The sequence below is a fragment of the Pezoporus wallicus genome, unplaced genomic scaffold (genome assembly GCF_028554395.1).
Source record: "Pezoporus wallicus isolate ANWC-B61680 ecotype Strahan unplaced genomic scaffold, APGP_CSIRO_Pwel_v1 contig_9561, whole genome shotgun sequence".
NCBI classification, from domain to species: Eukaryota; Metazoa; Chordata; class Aves; order Psittaciformes; family Psittacidae; genus Pezoporus; species Pezoporus wallicus.
In genome coordinates, this window is record NW_026639554.1 from 195001 (window position 1) to 217649 (window position 22649).

Below are 22649 nucleotides of genomic sequence, written 5' to 3' on the forward strand. Positions count from 1 at the left end.
TATTAACACTCCCGTTTGCTGTTCTGGAACACAGGAATCCTAAAGACTGATTGTGGCACAGGCACTTACCAGGATTAAGTCTGTTTAAAACTCTTTATAATACCTGCAGTATGCTGTGTGGCTTACACAGTAGCAACATGTACACAACACTTGTCACAGCACTCAGCAATTGAATGTACTTTATTTGTTTCTTTACTTCTCTTTTACAACCCAGAAATGAAACTGAAAGGACTGAAGTTTTCCTCAGCCCATTTGCAACACTTGGCAAGCAGGAAAGGGAACCAAACAAGAGGCAGAACACTCTATCACAGGCATTTCAAGGCAGAGCCATAGTCATCTGCACTGACCACCTTACAGCACTGTGAAGACCCGAAAGGATTAAGAGCAGTTTACTTGATAAGGTGAGTCCAAACTCCTGCTCTGCTCCAGTTCCCACAAGAACATGGGTTTCTCCTGAACCCAGTCCAGGATGCTGCTTACAGGCCCCTTGTCAGGGCTCTATCATTGGTTTTATACAGTCACCTTCCACAGGCCAGTTTAAAAGAATATTAGATTTCAAATCTAATGTGTTTCCAGTCCCATTCATTCTGCCATCAATTCCAACTACTTCACTTGTATACTCTTTCACAACTGCATTAGACAGAACAAGTGTAGATTTAACTCAGTGATTTTTTTCTACGCATTAACAGAAAATGGAATTAAGTGGAGGGTTCTGTGTGCCCTCATGTCTCAAAAGCACCCCAGCTGCAAGAAAAATAATAAAACTGGGGCTGAACAGGTGACTGAATCTTGTAGAATTAAGCTGGCTTTAAAAATTGTCAAGAAATTCCCCAAAATTGGTTCATTCTATTAACGGAATAAAAGGCTGAAAAGAAAGATACCCCGGGCAGGCTACGGGTTAAGAGTCTCTGCAGGAAATACAGCAGAGCTGTAAGAAAAGAAAAGAAATAATTATTATAAAAGAAAATAAATACCAGCCTAAAGATAAAGAGCAACTTCTTTTTGCTTTGAATACACATAACCTTCGTGTCACAGTTTAAGGCTCCCCTCTAACCAAGGGCAGTTTGGTTTATTTGCTCGGAACGGGGACACCGACGTGCATTTCACTGCAAAGGCGGGTCCGCTTCGCACCCCCCTGGGCCTGGCTTCCCACCGCCGGTCAGGGCCGTCACGCTGTGCCCGGACTGCGACACACGCCCGCCCAGGCCAGGCCAGCCCCGCGGCCGCTGGAGCCCCTATTCCTCCCGCGGGGTCGCCGCCCTGGAGCCCAGCTCAAGAACCGGCAGTACCAGGCCGCGCCGGGGCCCTCGGCAGAGGCCGCGCTACGGGCGCAGGTGTCCCCGCGGCGCACAGCCCAGCCGCCCCCTCCGCCGAGCTCTGCCTGCGGCGCCGAGTCCCCCTTCTGCCGGTTCCCCCAACTCCGCGCCTGGCCCAAGCCGCCCCGGCCTCCTCCCGCCGCCATTTTCTTCGCGGCGGCTCCTCACAGGAGCCGGAACGCTTTAGCCGTGGACTTGGGGGAGGGAATTGCGCGGGCCTGCGAGAGGACTTCCAGGTGAAAAGAATGAAAAAACCCACGGTAATCCTTGCACGACCCAGCACAGACCCCTCCCGACTGTGCCCTTAGGGAAACGTGCAGTCATTATTTATATGCCCACCTGTGCCCATTGTCTGCTGAATACAGCCCCGCCGGGGTGTTGTAAAGAGACATACTTGACCAGAGCACACAGGAAGCCTGTGTATCATAGAATCAACTCGATTGGAAAAGACCTTTAAGATGAAGTCCAAACTGTACCCCAGGACTGCCAAGATCATGTCACTACACTGCTAAGCAGAAGGATGCTTTTGTGCCTCTAACTGATCAGCTTTGTATTAGTTTGCAGGGCTTCGTGGACCATCTCTAATGAGTTTGAATCACAAGTGAGCATTCCACTTGCTTTGCGTGTTCTCTCCAAAGGCTTCCAGAGTCTTGGATGTCTCTAATAGACCAATTTGGGCTTTCAGGTGCTTTTGTTAGCTTGGGGTTTTCTAAGCAGCAGGTTTACCTTATAGCAACTCAGGGCAGGTTTGAAAGTGGGAGCTGGGTAACTGGACAGGGCAGGTGGAATTGGCACTGGAACAGTTACTACTGTAGGACAAGGGCAGTGTGGGACCGTGCCTGGAAAACTGTTCTGTCCACAACAAGCTGCACAAGTGTTAAGTGGCAGCGCAGTGGGAACAGAGTGAGTTCTGTTTCTTAAGAAGGTGATTTTGCCTGGTCAGCACAGTTCTGGGTTTTGCTGGCAGGAGGGAGGATGGATCCGTGGGGCCTCCCTGGCTGTGCCAGGATGAGGCAAATTTCACTGGTAAAACAGCACGCTTTTGAGTTGTTCAGATTGAGCCACCCTAGTGTGGCCAAAGCAGTAATGCTGCCAATTATTATTATTACAAGTAATCCTACCAGTCCAGAATTGCTGTAGCACTGCTTATTCTGCTGCAGTGAAGCAAAAAGTGAGCTTCCCTGTGCTTAAATTCTGTCAATGGAAAGTAACCAAAATTTGCTAGAAGTAGCCCTGGCTGGTAACGTTAAAAATACCTCTAAGATGGGGCTTATGTTTCCTAAAGATCATGGCTTTGAGAAGTGAAACATGCTCAGGCAACATCCTCAGCTGCCCAGAGATAGAAAGAGGAGGCCGACTCCAAGTTAGAGAACTAGGACAAGTGAAATATTTACAACAAACAGCTGTCTTAATATTTAGTTTGGAATTCAAACTGTGCTCCAGTTTCATACCAAAAACAAAAAGCAAAGTAATCGAATTCAGTTTCTGCACAAAAACACCAGTTAGTAAAGATGACCTGGTCGAGGTCAGCCACACGTTGGAAGTTCTTGGGGATACATACTGTTAGAAAATGGTCACTCCTTTCTCTACAGCTCCCCAGAAAGAGGTAAAATGCCCCACTTCAGCTTCTTCCCAGTCCTCCCTGCCTCAGGGCTGCTTGGGACCATCGCCACTCCACATCTGACAATGCTGCAGTGTGTTGGCACTCTGTGGGCTGTGAAGGTCCTTGGGAATGTCTTCGTTGCATTACTGCACACCCACAGTCATCACACTTGCAAAACAACATCACTGGCAGTTATTTTCTAGAAGAAAAAATACCTAAAAATAGTTCAAGCCTGGTCTGTGTTGGAGAACGAAGCGCCTCAGGACGCGGGTTGTGCAGATGAAGCCTTGGTGCTTTCGCTGCCTTTCTGTGTTCACTTCTGCAGTTAAAGGGTTTGTGTACAACAAAACATTTGATAGTGAACCAAAAGCAATTCCCCATGTGAGAGTGAAAATACCGAGACACCGAGTCTGTTTGGAAGGGAAAGGTTACCAACAGCAAAGAAATGCTTTTAAATACTTGAAAATAAAAAGTCCCTTTTTTATGTCAAACCTTACATGCGTAGTGTTAGAAAAACAGAAGGTAAGGATAAATACAGGTTTGATACTTCCTGTACCATCCATCATGTATAACCGAGGCTACAAACCCACTTCACATAAATCAACCCAGGTTCATGTCCAAAGGTTTCTTCCCATTTATCATCAGTCTTTGTAAAACACAAAAAGCTCCACAGAAGAGTGCCCATCTTCTCCTCCTCAGTATGTTTGGTCCCTCACGCCCAGAGCTCTGTGAGGCAGCTCGCTGCGTTGCTGGTGATTCACATGCCTCCACCACTTGATTTCAGTCACAGGGGAAACATCCAGACCCTTTATTTCTCCTCTCAAAGACAGGAAGTGGGATTAATTACAATCTGTAGACAGAGTAACAGCTCCAAATGCAGATTCACTTTGCTGAGGAGTCCCAGATCCACACAAATGAGAATTCCACCGCTCTGCTCACGGGGAGGACAAGTGTTCCCAGTTACCTGTTCTGCATGTGGATATCCACAGGTATGAAGGTCACTGTGGGATGCTGAGGCAGGCTGTGGCTGGGCTGCCCTAATGCAGGCGACATTGCTGCTTTGGTGGGTTTGGGCTCCAGCTCCCGTTTCACTCTCATGCGTCTGTAAAGGCAAAAATGAGATGGTCACTAGAGCTGGTAAGTCTTGGGAAGACTGCTGCAGAAGCAGGTTACATCAAACAGCTTCTTAAAAGTCCACACAAGACAGGATTTCATCCCAAAGATACTAAATGGCAACTCAGGGCTCCTAGAGCATGTAAGTGTAACCCAGCACCCTGAAAAGTGCAAAATCAAGCTCCTCTGGCAGCCACGATGCACACCAGAATGCTCCCTTGTGTCAACAGGGACCTCTAGGAACAGCTTCCATCCAGCATCCTCCATCACGAATCTCCTCCCGCTTCCCAGCACTTCAGTCACAGAACAGCAGCAGGGAGAGGCAGGGATTTCAGTCAAGTTAGCTTAGCATCTCCTGGAAACTTGCAGCAACCAATACTGAAATGGTCCATTAGGTGAAAGCACACTCAGCAGTGACCTTGGTTCATCCTTTCTCACCTTAGTGAAGTACAGAGCTTGGCACATACCTGTTGTATGTTTTCAGTATGAGCAGAACCACTGTAAAAATGATAATCACTCCTACTACAATGGCAGCAACTATGGCTCCAGAGCCTGGCAGGGAAGCAGAAAGGGAAAGAAGCCTTATATACAAAGTTGTCATTGTACGGTTTGAAGTTTGCGAAGTTCAAGGTCCACTTAAAATAAGGCAAATACAGCCACCTCCCCAGTGTGTTTCTTACTTTGATAGAGGCTTTGTTCTTGAGACTTTGTGGTCACGTTTACCGAGAGCTGGGTGTTATTGACCAGTGGTGCGGCTGTCGTCATCTTGAGTCAGCTGCAGGAGGGAAAAAGAAGAGTGAGTTCATAAAACATTAACCAGCATTTGACAGTGATAATTAGGCAACACTCCATCAAAGATTCGGGGCCACTAAGTGCGCAGTCACTGGACTGGGGTTCTTCAGATTTCCTTTGAGGTGAAAATCTGGCTCTGCTGAAATCAGTGGTGGCTTTGCTACAACCTAGTCTGGAGCAACTTGCCTTAAAGCACACACTGCTTGGAATTAGAAGGCTAAAATAAGATACAAACTCATGCATTGTTATCTATATATTATTGCTGTTATACAAGCTTTGGGTAAATATGTATTTTAAATGCTTTAGGATTTCAGATTATCATTTCAGGTTGAGATTCAAATCATTGCACAAGTGAAGTGAACAATTCAGTATTCAGTAACATGTCTTTAAGTAAAGGAGCCTGCACTTAAAGGATTAAAAACTCCTTTATAGAATAGAATTAAGTAGTTTCAAGCATCTAACCTGAAGAAGAAAAACCATTTAACCCCTAACTGGAAGTTCTGAAGGTTACACGACAAACAACACTGACCCATGACAGGAAAAGATTGCAGTGTGACTATGATGGGAAGCTGATGCAAGTTTAACCAGCGCCTCACTCATGCCAGTGTCACCCCAGTCTGTTACTGGAAGAGGGCAAGTGCCCAAAGCTGAACCCATGTCTGCTCCTGCATCTGGGGAGGAAAAACTGCTGCTCTAGAAAGAGCAGCGTGTGTTTGCTGATTTTATAAGCGTTTTCCAAATGTTTTCTAAATGTGACCAGTAACCTGAGCCATTAAAAGCCTCCTTCAGCCTGAGAAGGGTGTGATACCACTTCAAACAGACCTCTGAAACCATTTCAGCTCCCAGCTTCAGAGAGCTAATGCGCTCAAACTCCCCATCGAAATTATTCTTCAACACCTGATACTGGAATTGAGGTTCCTTGTTTCAGATGGTGCCCAGTACAACCAGGCAGGACTCTGCCCTGCTCTGTTATACTCCATTGGGGTACTGTGCATCTGTGGCATGTTCTTAGTGGCTTCAATTTTACACAGCACAAGAGATAGAATAGCCAGAAAATTAAATTATTAAGTGGACAGAAATCAGTCGGTAATAAAAAGAACTGGAAATTTGAAAGGGCCTTTCCCTTCCCTTCCTTTTCCCCCCCTTGAGGTTTTCCTACAGGTTTCTGCAAAGCAGCATTGAGCGAACAAATCCCAGGTTGTGGCAGGCTGCAGGTCTGGGAGGGAAGGAGGACACAGCTCTGACTGCTCCTGACAGGCGAGGTTGTTTCGGGGTGGGGAGGCCGGTGGCTGAGTCAACACACGGTGTGTACTTGGGAGGCTCCTCGCAGAGAGAGGAGGAACGAGAGAGGTCAGTAACCAGCAGCAAGGGACAGGGTCAGCGCCTGCCTGGGTAGGGAGGATCCGAATTGCAAGGTCCATTCATCAAATACTTCGATCCCCTGAAGTTAAAAAGGTTCCAGGTTTTTCTTTTAATCTAAAAACCAAATTAACTCTGTTTCAAGCCTGTAACTGGGTCATTCTCCCCTGGCTGAATGGTTCCTTTGTCTAGCCAAGGCCAAGTTAATCCAGCAACATGATCATCAACTGTAGTTGTAGATCTGTCCATGCTGAAAGAACTGTTTTGTCTTTAGAGTTTGCCTTTATTATACCACAGCAGAAGGATTCACACATGCCTTGGAGGAGCCTGGGCACCCGTCTGCTTCCCACCCATCCACTCAGTGCAGGTTGTACCACCGACAAGAGGAGGCTGAAGAGGCTCCATCCTGCTGCAGGCTGGGGAAACCCGAGCACGTGTTTTGACCATAGGCATAATACAGAAAAAGCCACATCCAGCTTTTACCTTGCTGCTCCTGACTAGAAGAGCACAAATTCCAGAGTTACAGAAGGGGTTTTCTCCTCCTCTGCCTATTAGAATAACCCCCCCAAAAAAATAAGGCTGAATATTTCAATATTAAGCCATGTTGTACTCATACCTACTGCAATCTGGTTCAAACCACCCTGGTAATGGTGAGCTATTTGTGCCTGAGTCACACCTCTAACTGAAGAATTCTTGTTGTTGTCAGTGAAACCGCGCGTTACAGAAAGGATGACTTTATCTGGCAGGGTGTAACAAGTCCAGGATGTAGCTTGGAGAATGAATCAAATCTTTGGGTTTTCTGCACTGTGCAGCAAGTCAAGAGGTCCAAGGTCTGTGTCTCAGGCTGGGGTGGGAGGCACAGGTTCCCCCTTTACCTACAGCCAGCCTCAGTTCCGCTCCCCTCCCAACAGTCATCCGGATTACGCCTGGCCAAGCCCACGCTGTGCAACTCAAGGACCCAGCAAAGTCCACCAAACCCCCTGGGAACCCCCCAGGTTCAGGGTATTCCCAGCTGGATCCTTTGCTTAGAAAAGCATTTGGGGAATCAAGGGTGGTCACTAGAAGCTGTAGAGCAGGGGAGCAGAGGTGGACTTTGAGACAGCAACCACACCACATTCTTCCTCTCTGACACATGGCACACATTGGCCGGGGGGGTTTGAGGGCCTCCAGCTTACCCGCAGCTCTCGGGGCTGGGGGCACATTCCCGTGTTATGGAGCTGGAAACGTTTCCATAAAGTGAAGCTTTGGGCACGTTTCCATTCCAAACAGCCGGGCAGATCCACGAGAGGTTGTTTTGGCAAGCGGCAGCAATGCCCCCATTGATACACCTTGCACCTGCCCTGCCCCTGCTCACTCGCTTGGATCAGAGCTCACCTGTCAAGCAGCTCCTGCAGTTACAGGAGAGGGGAGATGGGGAACAGAGCCTTCGGACTGAGGTTTTTGCAGGAGAGCAGGACTTTGGGAGCCAACTCCCTGCAGGAGGCAGGTGCTGGGCAGGAAGAGGCACCAGTGCTTCGCCACCTTGGAAAGGGAGGTCTGCATTGAGCTGTGTGCAGGCTTTAAACTACACAAATCAGCTGTTGTTTCCAGCAGGAATATACATGGGGTTTATCCCAGAAGCTTCACTAGAGAATTCATTCACCCTTTCAACTGCTCTGCTGCACAGGCAGTGTTTTCTGTGTGTAGTGTGGCCAAACACAGGCTGAAAACCAAGGTGATTTTTCTCTCCTCACTCACACAGGTCTAAGGAAGAGCACTGGCTGCCAGCTCTGCCGTGCTGGGGCTCCATCCCCTTCCCAACAGTGTCAACGGGGCTGGTCTTAAATCACAAAACCCACTGAGGAATGGGACAACCAAACCCAGCTCTGGTTTGCTTGACTCCTGGGTGTCTCAGTATACTGGCTAGGAAAGGGAATATTGTCTGGGATATTTAGACTGGGATTTGTTCCCTCAGGTCCTCTTGCAGATGTAAATGAACAAGTGCCATGTGAAAACCATCTTGCACAATCAAAAGGCCACCAAGAGCTGAGTTCACATGAACACTACCAGGGTGCTGGAGCTATGTGAGGAGGGGCAAATTGTCAGAGGTATAAAGCATTCATTTCAATAAGCAAATGCCAAAATGTCATTGAAGAAGCCCAAGAGGCAGCCGGGTCCTGTTAAATAAGGGGAAAGGACTTTGTACCACAGGAGCTGTGGGTGTCCTGGCAGGTGACTGAATCTGATTTGTTCTCTTGCACGAATTCCACACCACAGACCCATCCCCATCCTTTATGTGGGAAGGAAGAGGCTGAGGAGTCAGCTACCACCATCCACATGAACCCTGCTGCCACGCCACAGGAGCTCTATGCCAAGGCATGTCTGCCTGAGGTCCAGTGCACACTGTCTGAGGTCCAGCTCAGCTCACACATCAGCCTAAGCAGCAAACTCACTTCCATCCCAGGGAGGAGTTAATCCTCCTAAGGAAGCCCAGAGCTCTTCTCCCTTACAAGTAACTGAGCACAGGGACCTGGCCTGGGATCTGCCCCAGGCAGTGGATGGTGTTTCAGCTCCCCTCCTGCCTCGCTGACATTCCCTGTCTTTGCAGCCAGATTCCCTGTCGTGTGCTTTGAACCGGTGTGTTTCATTGTGCCTGGCCGCTTCCAGCACTGAGGGACTCAACCGGGCATCCATGGCACAGCATGGCAGGGAAACAGCCTCACGATGGAGAGTCACCAACTCGGCTTCAGCTCCCGAAACCCCGTAACTCATAATCGTGGGTGCAAACAGCCTCATGGCCATGCAGCCACGTGCTTCCAGCAGCATCACGAGCCACGGGAACAGGGAATATCGCCGGGGGTAGAGGCAAGCTGTATTTTCAGAAGCAATGAACCCAGTGCTGCAGAGAGACCGGAATGTGCCTGAATTTACCTTGTGAGGCTCAAAAGAGGGAAGAAGGAGGAAAAAAAAACCTCAAGTTCAATCGGCTCCTGGGAGCTGAGGCATAGCCATGGCCTGAGGCGAACACCCGGCTCTCTGTGGAGCCTGTGTCCTACGTGTCCCCAGCTCGGACCAGCACCTATATGTGAGCGTTTGTCTCAGGTCCTGACATGAGCTCTCCAGGTTCAGCTGCTGTTAAAACACAGATTAAAAGCATTTCCTTTCCCTGCCAAGTCAGTTACACAAGCTGCAGGCAACTGCACCGTGCAGTAGCAGCACCAAGAACAAACAGCAGTCATTGTACCTGGCTACAATTACACTGAGAGGGGCTGGAACGGCTCAGCTCCCGCAGACGATGAAGACCGGGACAGTGAAGGCAGGTCCCCAGACAGGAATGCCCTCGCTTCAAGAGCCGTGCCCACAAACACGAACCAGAGAGGCTTTGTCAGAAACTTGCCCAGGAGCAAGGTCTAAACTGGGCTGGGAACTGCAGAGTTCCCAAGTCCAACTTTCTGCCTTAAAACACTGGGCCACACACCCCCCTCCTCCCCCTCTGTGTGAATGCACTTATTCACAGGAGCTCCAGCAGCTCCACCGCGACCAGCAAAGCGCATCCACACCATAAAAACACGGTGGCTCCTGCAGGGCAGGGCTGCCTCTGCAGGCAGCGCACGGAAGCAAAACAAGCCAGAGGTGTTTTCCCACTGGTTCCAGGCCAGGATCTCAGGCACACTTGGATTAGAAACCTTGTAAATGTTATGTCAGAACCAGGGTTTGAACTGGAATGGACAAACCCCACCAGGCTGCTGGAGCCCAGAGCTCAGCTGTGGCCCCCAGAGCTGCTCAGAGGGGCTGTGGATTGAGCTCCTGTGACAGGCATAGCCCAGAGGGAAGAGGGAAAACCCAGCACAACCAGCTCCTTTGGCCAGACCTATGGGAAGTTCACCTTCAAACCCACTGCTGAAACAGCACCTGTGACAAGAGAAGGAAAAAGGAGCTACCTGCAGCAAATCAGGACAACAGCAAGCAAAAGAGAGGCACACGAGCCAAAAGGGTTGAAATCCGTAGCCTATCCTCCACCTTCCTGCCCAGCCAAGCCAATCCATGGCTGGAGTCCAGCATCATTTGTGAATGATTTGCCCAAACCAGGACTGGCTTCCCAGGGTAGGAAACCACTTCTCCCAGTTCCGATAGCATCTCACGCCTCCCTGGCCAGCCCCTTCTGCTCTCTGAACCCTTCCCTGCCTGAGGCCAATCCCTTACCCAATGGCACGCAGATGCCAGGAACCAGCCCAGGGAGGAAGAGGATCCCAGATGTGCCTTCAGGCACCTCTCACTGCATCCAGCAGAGCCAGGGAGATGGCAGCAGCTTCTGGAATACCTTACACCGAGGTACCCATGGGACACAGCAAACACCCGTGGCTCACACTGGGAACCAGACCAGCCTGGAATGAGTTCTCACCTGAGCTGCCTTTCATGGCAGAGCTCTCTGCATTTATGAGCACAAACCATGGGGTGTGAATCGACCGCTCCTGTTCAGTGGCTGAGGGTGCTCTTTTCGAGGGATGAATACCCCTGCTTCAGTGCTAGGTGAGTTCTGAGGCTTCCATCACAGGCTCAGAAGCCTCCAAGGGCCTAACACACTGTAGGTTTTAGCTGCGGTCCCCATGCCTGTGACTTGGTGCGAGCAGCACAATCGTCCCCACCACATCTCTTCCCTCTCCCTCATGCTCAGCCTCTCCCAGCTCCTCAGCAACGCTGGTCCCAGCCTGGCACAAAGGCACGAGAACCCCACACAGGGGTGACCCTGGTGAGCAGATGTCAGCACCCACAGGGTGCTCAGCACCCCTGGATTTTCACCAGTAACTGCTGATCCGAGACCACAGTGGGGCATCGCTCACAGACTCCTCCAGCCCCTTTGTGCACTGAATCCGGACTGATTCACTGTTAGTGCTGTAAGTAAGAAAAGGCATTTAGCGTAACGAATACAAGTCACGCTTCAGTAGCAGCAGACAGGTAGGAGCAGGGCTGGGCAGGAAACCCTCATGGACAATTGCCAACAAAGGAGCCGAGCCTGCTGCCAGCTGCGGGCTGGCGTTTATGGCTGTGTCCTCTGCAGCACAAAGGTGCTCCCCAGCTCTTGGGCTGGGTCTGCTGCAGCTGAAGCTGCTCATCTACCAGCGCTGCAGGTTTTGGATCCCTCAGCTTTTTCTGCATTGAAAAATACAGAGGGAATTGCGTGTGCAATACAGAAAACAGCTCCTTCCACTTCACAGGCTTCTAAAGCACTGCACACGCGGTGCAGGCAGCCCTGCTGCACCCGTGAGGATGTCCCCCTCCTCCAGGCACACCGGAGGCAAACACATGGCAGGCGGTACCCCCGGCACCCCGTGTCGCACCAGAACGCCCCGAGCCCTTGGCCAGCACACGGTGCCCAGCCAAGAGTCCCGGTGGGGCCACGAAGCCACCGGTGGCTGCGCTTTGCCTCCAGCCCGAACCCTCCGTGCAGCAGCACGGGTCAGTGTGGTGCCTGCTGACAAATCCTACGCTTAAACACACACACACACACACACACACACACACACACACACACACACAAACACACACACACACACACACACACACACACACACAAACACACACACACACACACAACACACACACACACACACACACACACACACACACACACACACAACACACACACACACACACACACACACACACACACACACAAACACACACACACACACACAAACACACACACACACACACACACACACACACACACACACACACAAACACACACACACACACACACACACAAACAAACACACACAAACAAACACACACAAACACACACACACAAACAAACACACACACACACACACACACACACACACACACACACACACACACACACACACACACACACACACACACACACACACACACACACAAACACACACACACACACACACACACACACACACACACACACAAACACACACACACACACACACACACACACACACACACACACACACACACAAACACACACACACACACACACACACACACACACAAACACACACACACACACACACACACACACAAACACACACACAAACACACACACACACACACACACACACACACACACACACACACACACACACACACACACACACACACACACACAAACACACAGCAAAACCCAAACCAACAGAACCTTATTTATGGTGCTGGGGCTGAATGAATCCGGACGAGAGGCTCATATCCACAGCGATGAGAGGGCGCAGCCGGTGCGAGAACGAGTCCTTCCCAGCCCAGCAGCCCCGCGCTGTGGGAGGGAGCAGCTCCCCGGCTCAGCGCCGGGACCTCAGCGCTGAGGATGCCAACGAGAGCGGCGGCAGCTCCGGTTCAGCGCAGCGGGGGCAGAGCCCCGGGCGCGCACGGTCCCCGCCGCCGTCAGCGCTCGCCACAAACCCCTCCGCTGGCAGCGGCACCGCCTCCGGCCCTGCCCGTCCCGTCCCGTCCCGTCCCGCCGCAGGTGCGGAGCTTCCCCCTGCTCCAGGGGAGGAGCAGAGCGCGGAGCCCAAGCACGGCCGAGCGCTCCCCCCCGCCCCGGGTCCCCGCTCCCGGTACCGCGGCTCTTCGGCCCCTCGCGGAGCCCGTGCGGACCCGGCCCGAGGGCACCCGAGTGCACAAAGGGCTCCAGGGACTTCGGGGGGAGCACCCCGAGCACCCCCATCCAGAGGCGGGGCAGGGGCTGTGTACTGACGGGTGCAGTCGGCAGGATCGACCCGGGATGGAGCCCTCGGCTGCGAGCCTGCGCTCAGTTGGTTTTAGCACAGAACCACAGCGCGGGTCGGGTGGAAGGGACCTTGGACATCCTCCCCTCCTAAAGACACGTTTGTGCTTTCCTAACACAGGCCTTGTTCCGCTTCGCTGTTCGCAGTGTCCTAATGCTGAACCCAGGCTGAACCCCACAGAACAAAACCACAGAGAGTTTCAGGCAAACGTTTCTTTGTTTGCACAGCTACACAAATCCACATTGGTCACTTCCAGCTAAACCCTTCTGCCTCCATCCCACCACAACCCCGCACAGGTATCACAGCGCCTTACAGCCACGAGTGACTCTCGGGAAGCATTACTCACCACTCGGTTTTCCAAGGGAACAGATGCAGTTTGATTGGTTCCTTTGCAATTACTGCCCCATCCTGCATAAACAAGAAGGAACGGGAGGCTCTCTTCTGGGCACAGCAGTGGTATCCTGGCTGCACACCTTCCCTGGGCTGCATCCCTGTGCAGAGCAAGGGGCTGCTTTCAACAGCGGGCACTCATGACTTAGAAAAGGAGCACAGTTACATCTATGTTCCTAATAACAGACAGCGATAGCCCCGATTTCATTGGAGTTGCACAAGAGAGGAGACACCAGCCCCAGTGACTGTGCATCAGCCCCAGTGACTGTGCATCAGCCCCAGTCACTGTCCATCAGCCCCAGTCACTGCCCATCAGCCCCAGTCACTGTCCATCAGCCCCAGTCACTGTCCATCAGCCCCAGTGACTGTGCATCAGCCCCAGTGACTGCCCATCAGCCCCAGTCACTGTCCATCAGCCCCAGTGACTGCCCATCAGCCCCAGTGACTGCCCACCAGCCCCAGTCACTGTGCATCAGCCCCAGTCACTGTGCATCAGCCCCAGTCACTGTCCATCAGCCCCAGTCACTGTCCATCAGCCCCAGTGACTGTGCATCAGCCCCAGTGACTGCCCATCAGCCCCGGTCACTGTGCATCAGCCCCAGTCACTGTCCATCAGCCCCAGTCACTGTCCATCAGCCCCAGTGGCTGTCCATCAGCTCCAGTGACTGTCCATCAGCCTCAGTGACTGCCCATCAGCCTCAGTGACTGTCCATCAGCCCCAGTGACTGCCCATCAGCCCTGTTAATGTGAAAAGAGGAAAAAGTTCTGTATTTTCACCGAATTCCTGTTGTCTTTGTTGTGGAAAGCGGAGCACTGGGGTACCGGGTGAGGTGCTCTGCAGACCCCGTTCTGTCCTCCAGGATGGAACCAGAGCAGATCCCCTATGCCTGGATGTGGTGTGAGGCACAACTGGATCCCAAATTGCTTGTCAGATTCCTAGCACAGCGCTGTGGGGCAGGGCCAGGAACCTGTCACAGCATTTACGGGCTCACCCGGAGGCACCAGGCCCCAGAGGCTGGGGTCCCCAGCAGCTCGGCTGCTGCCCAGCCTGCTCCTCAGGGAGCCATTGGCTGCCTTGCCAGAGCCTAGAGAGCTGCTGTAAAACCCCACTGCGATGGTTTCCAGGCATCACAACGTGCCAGAAAAGCCACTGTCATTTATGAAGTGCCATCGCTGGTACAATGCTTGAGCAGGGTGTGAACAGCTACAGCAAAGCCAAGGAAAAGCTCAGTAAATGTGCTCTTTCGAAGCATGTGTGGCAAAGGGGGGGAGGCTGTGACTTCCCTGGTGCTTGCTCGGGAAGAAGTCCCTCACCATGTCCTTAACTTACAGCCTTTATTCTATTAGCTACAGCCATACAGTGGGTTTATGCTTTGGTATGTATAAAGCCCTGCTGTCAGTATCAGTTACGTAGTTTACAGGTCACCAGCCTCCAATCCTGAACTCATCCCATTTGTAGAGGACCAAATGGGATACTGGGATGTCCGAGAATGATCCCAGTGAAGGCAATGAGTACCAAAGGACTCTCAATTAAAACTACAGGTCCACTTTGCAGCCTTACAAAAAAGCCATAAAGAAGCAACATCATAAGCTAATAATGCATCACTGAATTTATGGATCCAGCTTACACCTCCAAGTAGGCTTTGTGCTCCTCCAGGCCCATAAGGCCAGGTCACAGCACCATGGATTAAATTTGCATTTGGCTGCAATTAGAAGGGTAGAGAACAGAGCAAACATACCAGAACTGTCCTGCTAAGAAAACGAGGAAGAACAGACGTTACTGCAGGTACCACAACCAAGCAGAAATTCTTACAGGGTCCCAAGCTGTGCACCCGCAAGGGATGGGTCTGAACTGCAGAGCTGAGGTGGCTGCCCCATGGAAGCACACATCTAAGCCTGGCTGCACCCCTCATCCCTGCTTGCTGTGTCGTGGTACTCAAACAGGAACACGGTCATCGGCTAGAGTCAAAAGGATAAAGTGTAAACCCAACAGGTTCCGTATGTGACACAGCAGAGTAACAGGTCACCAGGAGTCCCTTTCCCCGCCTCACCCCAGTCCTGCTGACATCCAGGTTTCTGCTGATACCGTAGCTGGAATCCATTTGCTTCACCAAGGAAATCAAACATCCCCATCTGCAAGCCTGAACACGCCAACACGTTAAAACAGAAGAGACCTGGTGCAGAAGAGGATTTTAACACGTTAGCTAACATTTAAAATGCCGTGCGTTTTCTAGTGGGACTTGGCACAGATACAACTGAAAGGTAAAACACAGGAACAACCACAGCACAAGATGAAATACATACACAACCACGTGTGTGTCCATCAAGGTGGGTACCACAATACCAGCATGATGTCTCTAGCCCTGATCTTCAGGTGAACAGCCAAACAGACGCTGTGCAGGCCTTCCTCAAGCTATAGGACTGGTGCTGGGAGACAGCCTGTAGTCACTTAGATTTCACCTCTGTGAATAGCTGCACCAGAAACAGTGGTTTATCTTGCTCAGAATGAAGGTTAACAGCTGCTGAAGCACCTGTGCCTCTGGGGTGTCAGGGACCACAGTTCACTCCCACTGACTTCAGCCTCCCCGGCCAGCTCGGGCTGACCTGCAAATGGAGAATGGAGAAGTCCCAGATGGATGCATGGCGGGTGCTGTGTGAGCCACAGGAGCAAGGACAAGTGCAAGGTCCTACACCTGGGTCGGAGCAATCCCAGGCACAGCTACAGGTTGGGCAGAGAAGAGATTCAGAGCAGCCCAAGGAGAAGGACTTGGGGGTGTTGGTGGATGAGAAAATGAACATGAGCCGGCTTCAGTGTGCGCTCACAGCCCAGAAAGCAACCGTGTCCTGTGCTGCATCCAAAGGAGCGTGACCAGCAGGTCATGGAGGTGATCCTGCCCCTCTGCTCTGCTCTTGTGAGACCTCACCTGGAACATTGTGTGAAGGTCTGGTGTCCTCAACATAAAAAGGACATGGAACTGTTGGAACAAGTCCAGAGGAGGCCATGAGGATGCTCAGGGGCTGGAGCACCTCCTGTATGGAGACAGGCTGGGAGAGTTGGGGCTGTTCAGCCTGGAGAAGAGAAGCTGCGTGGAGACCTCAGAGCAGCTTCCAGTGTCTGAAGGGGGCTATAGGGATGCTGGGGAGGGACTCTTCATTAGGGACTGTAGGGATAGGACAAGGGGTAACGGGTTAAAACTGAAACAGGGGAAGTTTAGATTGGCTCTAAGGAAGAAGTTCTTTACTGTGAGCGTGCTGAGGCACTGGAATGGGTTGCCCAAGGAAGTTGTGAATGCTCCATCCCTGGCAGAGTTCAAGGCCAGGATGGACGAAGCCTTGGGTGACCTGGTTTAGTGTGAGGTGTCCCTGCCCATGGCAGGGGGGTTGGAACTGGATGATCTCAAGGTCCTTTCCAACCCAAACTATTCTGTGATTCTAAGGACTCTCAGATCCAGCCAGGTGTGTGTGTGCCTCCTGTTTGCTTTAGCAAAGGAAATAGCTCTGCATCTTTCTTCAAGGGAGTGAGGCTTGGCTGTGGTCTCTTTCCACATTCAAAGCTGGACCACAAACCCCCCAGTGAGTTCTACCCATTCAGCAGAGCAAGTAAACAAAACCCGGTAAGATTCCTAAGACAATCTTATGTTCTGGGCTAAGAAAAGGTCAGTAACCCCAAACCAGCCAAAAACGGAAATACAACCCTCCAGGGAGTAAATTAAGCAAGAGGCATTTTAAGCATGAGGTCTTTCTGGGGGGGAAGCAGTTCAGTAATAAGGTAGGAATAGAATGAGCAGCAGTAAGCACAGGGATGCAAACCCAGGGCCCATTCATAGCTGTTACAAAAGCAAAGCAAAGTGCCCCTGGCAGCTTCCTCTCCGGAGCACGCAGGCAGCCTGCCCGAGGACAAGCCCATCCATTTGTTCAGCTGCTTCCCAACAAGAATGCTTTAGAGGAATTTACGGTATTTATTTATGCAAAGTGCAGGCTCAGCAAGGGCTGACTGGTGCCTCTGTGCAAGCCTGCTCCTCAAACCAGCAGGTTAACAGCACGTCAGGGGCTATGAGAAAAGGTTCCGATGGTTGCTACCAACCATCCCATGGAGTAAAGAAAGCCAACCTGAACGTCATTCATCGTGAGGAAGGCTTTTCCATCCTGGAGATGACAGAGCGTGAAAGCAGAGCAGAATCACTTCTGATATGGGTCCATGGCTGAATTACAGCTCCCTCCCTGTGAGGCCTCTGCTTCTCCTCCTCCTTGCCCACCCCTGTCGGTACTTGCAGGGAGCAGCCACCTAATTCCCTCCTGTGAGTGCCTCCTGCTCCAGCTCTGCCAAAGTCTCCCGTTATATGTGCACAACGGGCCCTCAGCCCCGCCGCGGAAACCAGCCCCAGCTTCCATACAGGAAAGGAGTGGGATTTTGTAGTGTTTTAAATATAATTCACTTGTATTGCACCAGAGTGTGAGGAGAGGAGCACGCAGCCCTCCCTCTGCTGGCCAGCACAGAGAATGCCTCTCGTATCTGCCTGTGGAAGAGAGGAGCAGTAAAAGCAGAGGCAGAGCAATAAGCTGATGTCTTACACTTCTGATCAATACCATTATTGACTCCGATATCAGACTTGGTCCAATATGAAAGACAGTTCAAAACCAGATGTGAATGGCACTGCATTGCTTTTATTGTAAGTGTCTTTACACAATGAAAGATGTTGGAATGCAAGTTGTTACACATCTTACACAAGATACATTGACAACATCGCTGGCTTGATTTGCCTTACAAAACTGTTTCTGAAGGGTTTCCACTTATTTCTACTCACAGCAACCTCTACAACGGGGTAGAAATTAAACAACTAACAAAACATAAACACCACAGAAAATCCAGATGGACTTCTGGAACCTGAAAAATACCCAAGCCTGATGGACAATGCAAGTTTTTTGGTTGGATTTGCAGTGTTTTTTTAAGTAACGTGGAACAGTGAGAGACAGAGTTGTACTTTGAGTGACTTTAATACCTGAAGATATACATAAATACCATGCCTATGGAGGCAAGATGAGCAAGACCCATTTTCCTACCTTTTTAATATCTACTATTCCTGCCTCTGGCACGAGGACCTGCCTGCAGGATCCCAGTTTACAGCTGGAAGCTGGTGGCAGGAACGGATCACGAGCCGGCACCATACAAAGCTGAAAACTCCGACCCCACGCATATTCCTGACCAGTACCTTTCCCCTCCACCACCAATCAAGTGCCAACAAAGTCAATAAGCACATCATGTAGACTCGAAACACACCACAATGAATCTGAAAAGGGCCGATCTGTGAATGATTTCTCTCTATATGAACATCAGCAGCCTGGTTTATTCACAAATGACTTTATTCATTTTTAAATAGAAAAAAGAATCTGTCTAGACTAAAAAAGGTTGGTTATAAAATAGCATAAAGCATAGGAGCCTGTGTCATTATACTGAGGCCTATCTTCCTCCTACTAAAACACAAGATCACAAAATTAAAGATCTATATTTAAAAGATGCACCCTGGTCTCAAAGCAGAGGCAGATGCTCTGTCAGACAGACAGGATGCCACACAGAAAAAGCCTGAATGAAAAACAGCAAACGAGGGCAGAAACTGCATAAAAACTGGCTAGGCCAGGCAACTGATTGTCTGAAACCATACAAAACAGACTGAAAACGTTTAGGACAAGTTAAAAAATTAACCCTAGATGGTTTATTTCCTAATTTAGTCACAACACAACAGTCACTGGATTTACTTATAAATGTAGGCCACCTCTAGGACTGTGGAGAACAAATGTTACCGTGTCTTCAGAGAGGATCAGAGACAACACATTCAGCAGCTGGATCCACATTTCTCTCCGTGTATCGTCATTCGCTCCTCAGATGTCAGTGCAAACCATCATACCTGGCAGCAGCAGCAGCAGCACTGGCGACACTTCCCACCCATCTGTGCTTCTTCCTCCCATATTCTTCTCTGTGTAGTTAGCAAAACTACTTGAATTTATTTCCATACGTGTATTTGTGCCTCATGTCAAATTAAAAACACATACTTGGCATTTCTGAGAAAGGCAAAGATTAATCTCCACCTCAGATTACTAGCCGGGAAGGAATTTTAGCATAAAAGAGTACGTTTCATTTGCATTTAACACTGTATCGACTGGAAGCTGTTGTACCAGTACAGAGCAGAACTTCCTTGAACCCAATTGTGACAGTAAGATAGATATTTTCAGCACTTGGTACATCACACCGTACAATATAAAGAAAAGGATAACATCTTAAAAACGAAACAACACACAACCAGATTTCCTATTTTTCACTATTTCAAGTCAGGTGGATTTGCTACAGTTGGGGGACTAGTCCCTAAAATTAAAGTGCTTGTCAGAGCATTGGCATTCAAAACCTTGAACATGAGATACAACTACAAGTAAAACCTGTTGTCGCTATACATAACATATAGCAGCAGCACAGACATCAACACATGTACTCAGTAAGTGTCTGATTTTTGATACTACCTTGAGCATCACACAGTTTAACAGTGCATAGTACCCCCTACCTCCAGAGTACAATCAAATGCTTTAGGTTCACTCAGTATTGTTGCAGGTGGCTCTGGACGCCTTGTCTGCATGATCTTCTGTTTGGGGTTCTTAATTTCATCTTCCTCTTCTGTCTCACTTTCACAGACATGGACGACTACACTGGGAGTTGATTCTGTTCCTGCATGAAGCTCGTACTTTTCCCCTGAAGAGCAACAAACAAAAATCATACTAAGAAAATCCCCAAGGAAAAGCCCTAAGACATTTTATCCCCCAAAGTCCTTAGTATTTGCAGTAACACACCCAAATACTCATCTATTCCCATCTCATCTTTAATTTGCTCAGCTTCACCAGATCTGTTAAATATTTCATTCTTCTTCTTGTTTGTTATTTAACACTGAGACCATGACAAAATTCAACACATGGATGCGATGGAACTGGTACCACACAACCCAGTCCTGTGCTGCACTTTCAATCCATTAATGAATGAAGGGGAAAAAAGGCGATGGATCATTTCATTCAAATAAAAACATCACGAGAGACCCAGTTTCTTCTCATAGGAAAGCAGAGAAACTCCCTTGGTCACTATTTCTGAAGTTAAGTAATACAATAAAAGCAGGTAAATATTCCTACCTGGTCCCAGCTTGGAGACAGCACAAAGCAAGTCATAGTTTATCAGGGGAGTTGCATCTTCACTCTGTTTCCATCCAACTGGTGGAGATGCAGGTGGGGAGATCAGGAACTGTTTAACAGGTTGTGGAGGAAGGAGGTAGGACTTGTCACCTATTTCACTGGATACCTGTACCTGAAGACAAAAGCCAGGGCATAGGGCATAGGATGACAAATGCTGCTAATCCCAAAGAACACGCCTGCAAAGTACCTATTATAAAGAGATCATCGGACCCACCTATCTATCAGCACATTTCTGTTTATCTATGGGAGACAGGGGTTTGTGTGACTGCTATGCACCAAGTACAACCCTGTAAGCCCAAGCTGAAAAGCAAATCTATCCCCTAAAGCAATGAAAGTAATACATGTTAGTGTAGAAGAAAGAGGTGGAAGGTAACTTCAGATACTTATCACATATGAAATTCATGGGAAAACATAGAATAAAGAAGAAACAGGGACACATGCAACATCTTGGTGTTCCACAATACCTGTGCAAAGTACAGCTTCAGCTTTTTTCCACTGAAGTCTGTTTCATGCAGCTCTATCCGTGCTCTTGCTGCTGCCTCTGGGTTGCTGAAGTTTATCCTTACTCTTCTAAAGCTTTTAAACAACTGGAATGTAACTTGATTATCGTAGACAGTGAAAAGTGCTTCAAATCTTTCCTAGAGATGAAGTACAAAGATTCTCCAAACACAAAATGAACATTTTCACTCAATGAAAACCCATTTTCCTTTCACTTTCTTCTCCTAAATCCCATTTACTTCTTTACTCGCCTAAACCTGCACATTCCACACTTCTCTCAGTTACCCCGACTTGCAAACCTGCATTCAGGGTAGCACTGCTTTGTCTCCCTATTTAAACCTGAATTGATGTGAAGGAGCCTGTAAAACTCTCCATACACAAGCTGACACCTAGCGAAGGCTCCTCAGAAGTGCAGATGCCAACAAAACCGCTGGCACTTGCACAGTAAGGGCTGGAACTGAAGCCGCAGAGCAAAGCTTTCCTGTCGGTCCCTCCTGCTCTCCCTCACTCATGCAGTGTGCATAATTATCCCTGATGCTCTTGGAAGCAATGGGAAAGTACAGATTTGACTGACTACAGATGCTAGCAGGCCAGAGATTTTCATTTCCAAGGCCCTTTTAAGGTGTTCAGGTCCCAACAGACATCCTGCAGGTTCTGAATGCTTTTAACAGAATCCCTGCTTTGAAAGAAAAAACAAACAAAAATTCAAATTTTCTTTTAGATTTTATTCAAATCTGCCCCTGGATAAAGAGGGGGGAGGGAAATCAGAAGAGCTTTTCATGGGAGAAGCACTGGGTATCTATTAACAATTGCAAATGCCAGCACAGTGCAGTATGATCTGCTCTTTGTAATACATTCCCATCTGAGCTTACCAGGTAAATACTTTGGGTTGTTTTTTCCACCCCAGTTATAATATGCATTGAAAATCCAGACAAGAATGTTCAATAGCTGTATCTATACTTAAAATACTATAACACTCTCTACCTTACCTTTTCTTCCTGTACCTCAAACACAGCTTCATGAACACTGCAAGCAAAGAGTGAGGTAGGCAAGTCACTTAAATCCATCATCTCTTCCAAATCATCTTCATTTTCCCCAAAAATCATCTGTTCTTCCTCTTCTTGATCGCTGCTATAGAGGTCTGACTGGCTGTCACTCCAGGACTTCATAGTATCTCTGAGCATCCTTCACCCAAAGCAACTCTTCTTTATGTTCCAGTTTCTAACAGGGGTCTGCTATTTCAAAACACAAACCCAAACCAGAATGTGAAGAGCAATAGAAAACACTCTCTAAGACACCGACTTAGAGACATAAAGAACGCATGGTGGGGGGGGGGGAGAACAGGACATAACGGGCTCCCAGTTCTTCCTTCTTCTGCCAAATTTGGTTAAAGTAATTCAGGGAATTAAAATAAAGTTCAAAGTTCCAGCATGAGGAGGGGTTAGAACTCTGCAAATGCTATTCTGTATTCTGAAACAAAGACACCATGTTATTTCCACCTCTGGTATAACAGAACAGGGCAATTTTCTACATGAAGAGGTGACAATATACAAAAACTGGAGCCGTAAAAGGCAAGGATGACAGCCAGGCACACAGTACAGTTACAAGGTCTTTGCCAAA

The 22649-nt window shown here is 49.3% G+C and overlaps 3 protein-coding genes across 14 annotated transcripts in view; all 3 read right to left on the reverse strand.

Annotated features, from left to right (window-relative positions):
• Positions 1–1037, reverse strand: part of SRRM1 (serine and arginine repetitive matrix 1) — a 15613-nt gene extending 14576 nt beyond the window's left edge. For 3 of the 11 annotated variants that reach the window (XM_057415057.1, XM_057415063.1, XM_057415054.1), the window contains exon 1: positions 882–1035. In XM_057415057.1, coding sequence (XP_057271040.1) covers positions 882–1019 — 138 coding nt within the window. In that variant the 5' untranslated portion in view covers positions 1020–1035. Of the gene's footprint in view, positions 1–881 lie in introns of all 11 variants that reach the window. The other 8 variants (XM_057415058.1, XM_057415056.1, XM_057415064.1 and 5 more) reach the window with 7 other exon arrangements.
• Positions 1038–3697: 2660 nt separating this feature from the next.
• Positions 3698–12428, reverse strand: NCMAP (non-compact myelin associated protein). 2 transcript variants are annotated; one of them, XM_057415051.1, is made up of 4 exons: positions 12335–12428; positions 4713–4807; positions 4500–4584; positions 3698–4021 (listed from the first exon to the last, which is right to left on the reverse strand). In XM_057415051.1, exons 2-4 carry the CDS (start codon positions 4795–4797, stop codon positions 3880–3882), a joined length of 312 nt encoding a protein of 103 aa, XP_057271034.1. In that variant the 5' UTR covers positions 4798–4807; positions 12335–12428; the 3' UTR covers positions 3698–3879. The 2 variants fall into 2 exon arrangements, with proteins under 2 accessions (XP_057271034.1, XP_057271035.1); XM_057415052.1 differs by lacking the exon at positions 12335–12428 and adding an exon at positions 6800–7230.
• A 5524-nt stretch (positions 12429–17952) lies between these two features.
• Positions 17953–22331, reverse strand: RCAN3 (RCAN family member 3). Its single transcript, XM_057415048.1, has 4 exons — positions 22019–22331; positions 20996–21169; positions 20472–20643; positions 17953–20043 (listed from the first exon to the last, which is right to left on the reverse strand). Exons 1-4 carry the CDS (start codon positions 22211–22213, stop codon positions 19835–19837), a joined length of 750 nt encoding a protein of 249 aa, XP_057271031.1. The 5' UTR covers positions 22214–22331; the 3' UTR covers positions 17953–19834.
• Positions 22332–22649: the final 318 nt, after the last annotated feature.

What these genes read in the sequence shown, in the direction of transcription:
- NCMAP (XM_057415051.1), bottom strand. Translation starts at nt 4,797, where the DNA reads ATGACGACAGCCGCACCACTGGTCAATAACACCCAGCTCTCGGTAAAC. An exon ending in AGAACAAAGCCTCTATCAAA is followed by an intron (nt 4,585 to 4,712) that starts GTAAGAAACACA and finishes CTTCCCTGCCAG; the next exon opens with GCTCTGGAGCCATAGTTGCT. An exon ending in ATACTGAAAACATACAACAG is followed by an intron (nt 4,022 to 4,499) that starts GTATGTGCCAAG and finishes TTGCCTTTACAG; the next exon opens with ACGCATGAGAGTGAAACGGG.
- RCAN3 (XM_057415048.1), bottom strand. Translation starts at nt 22,213, where the DNA reads ATGCTCAGAGATACTATGAAGTCCTGGAGTGACAGCCAGTCAGACCTC. An exon ending in TGAAGCTGTACTTTGCACAG is followed by an intron (nt 20,644 to 20,995) that starts GTATTGTGGAAC and finishes TTTTGTCTTCAG; the next exon opens with GTACAGGTATCCAGTGAAAT. An exon ending in TGTCTCCAAGCTGGGACCAG is followed by an intron (nt 20,044 to 20,471) that starts GTAGGAATATTT and finishes GTTGCTCTTCAG; the next exon opens with GGGAAAAGTACGAGCTTCAT.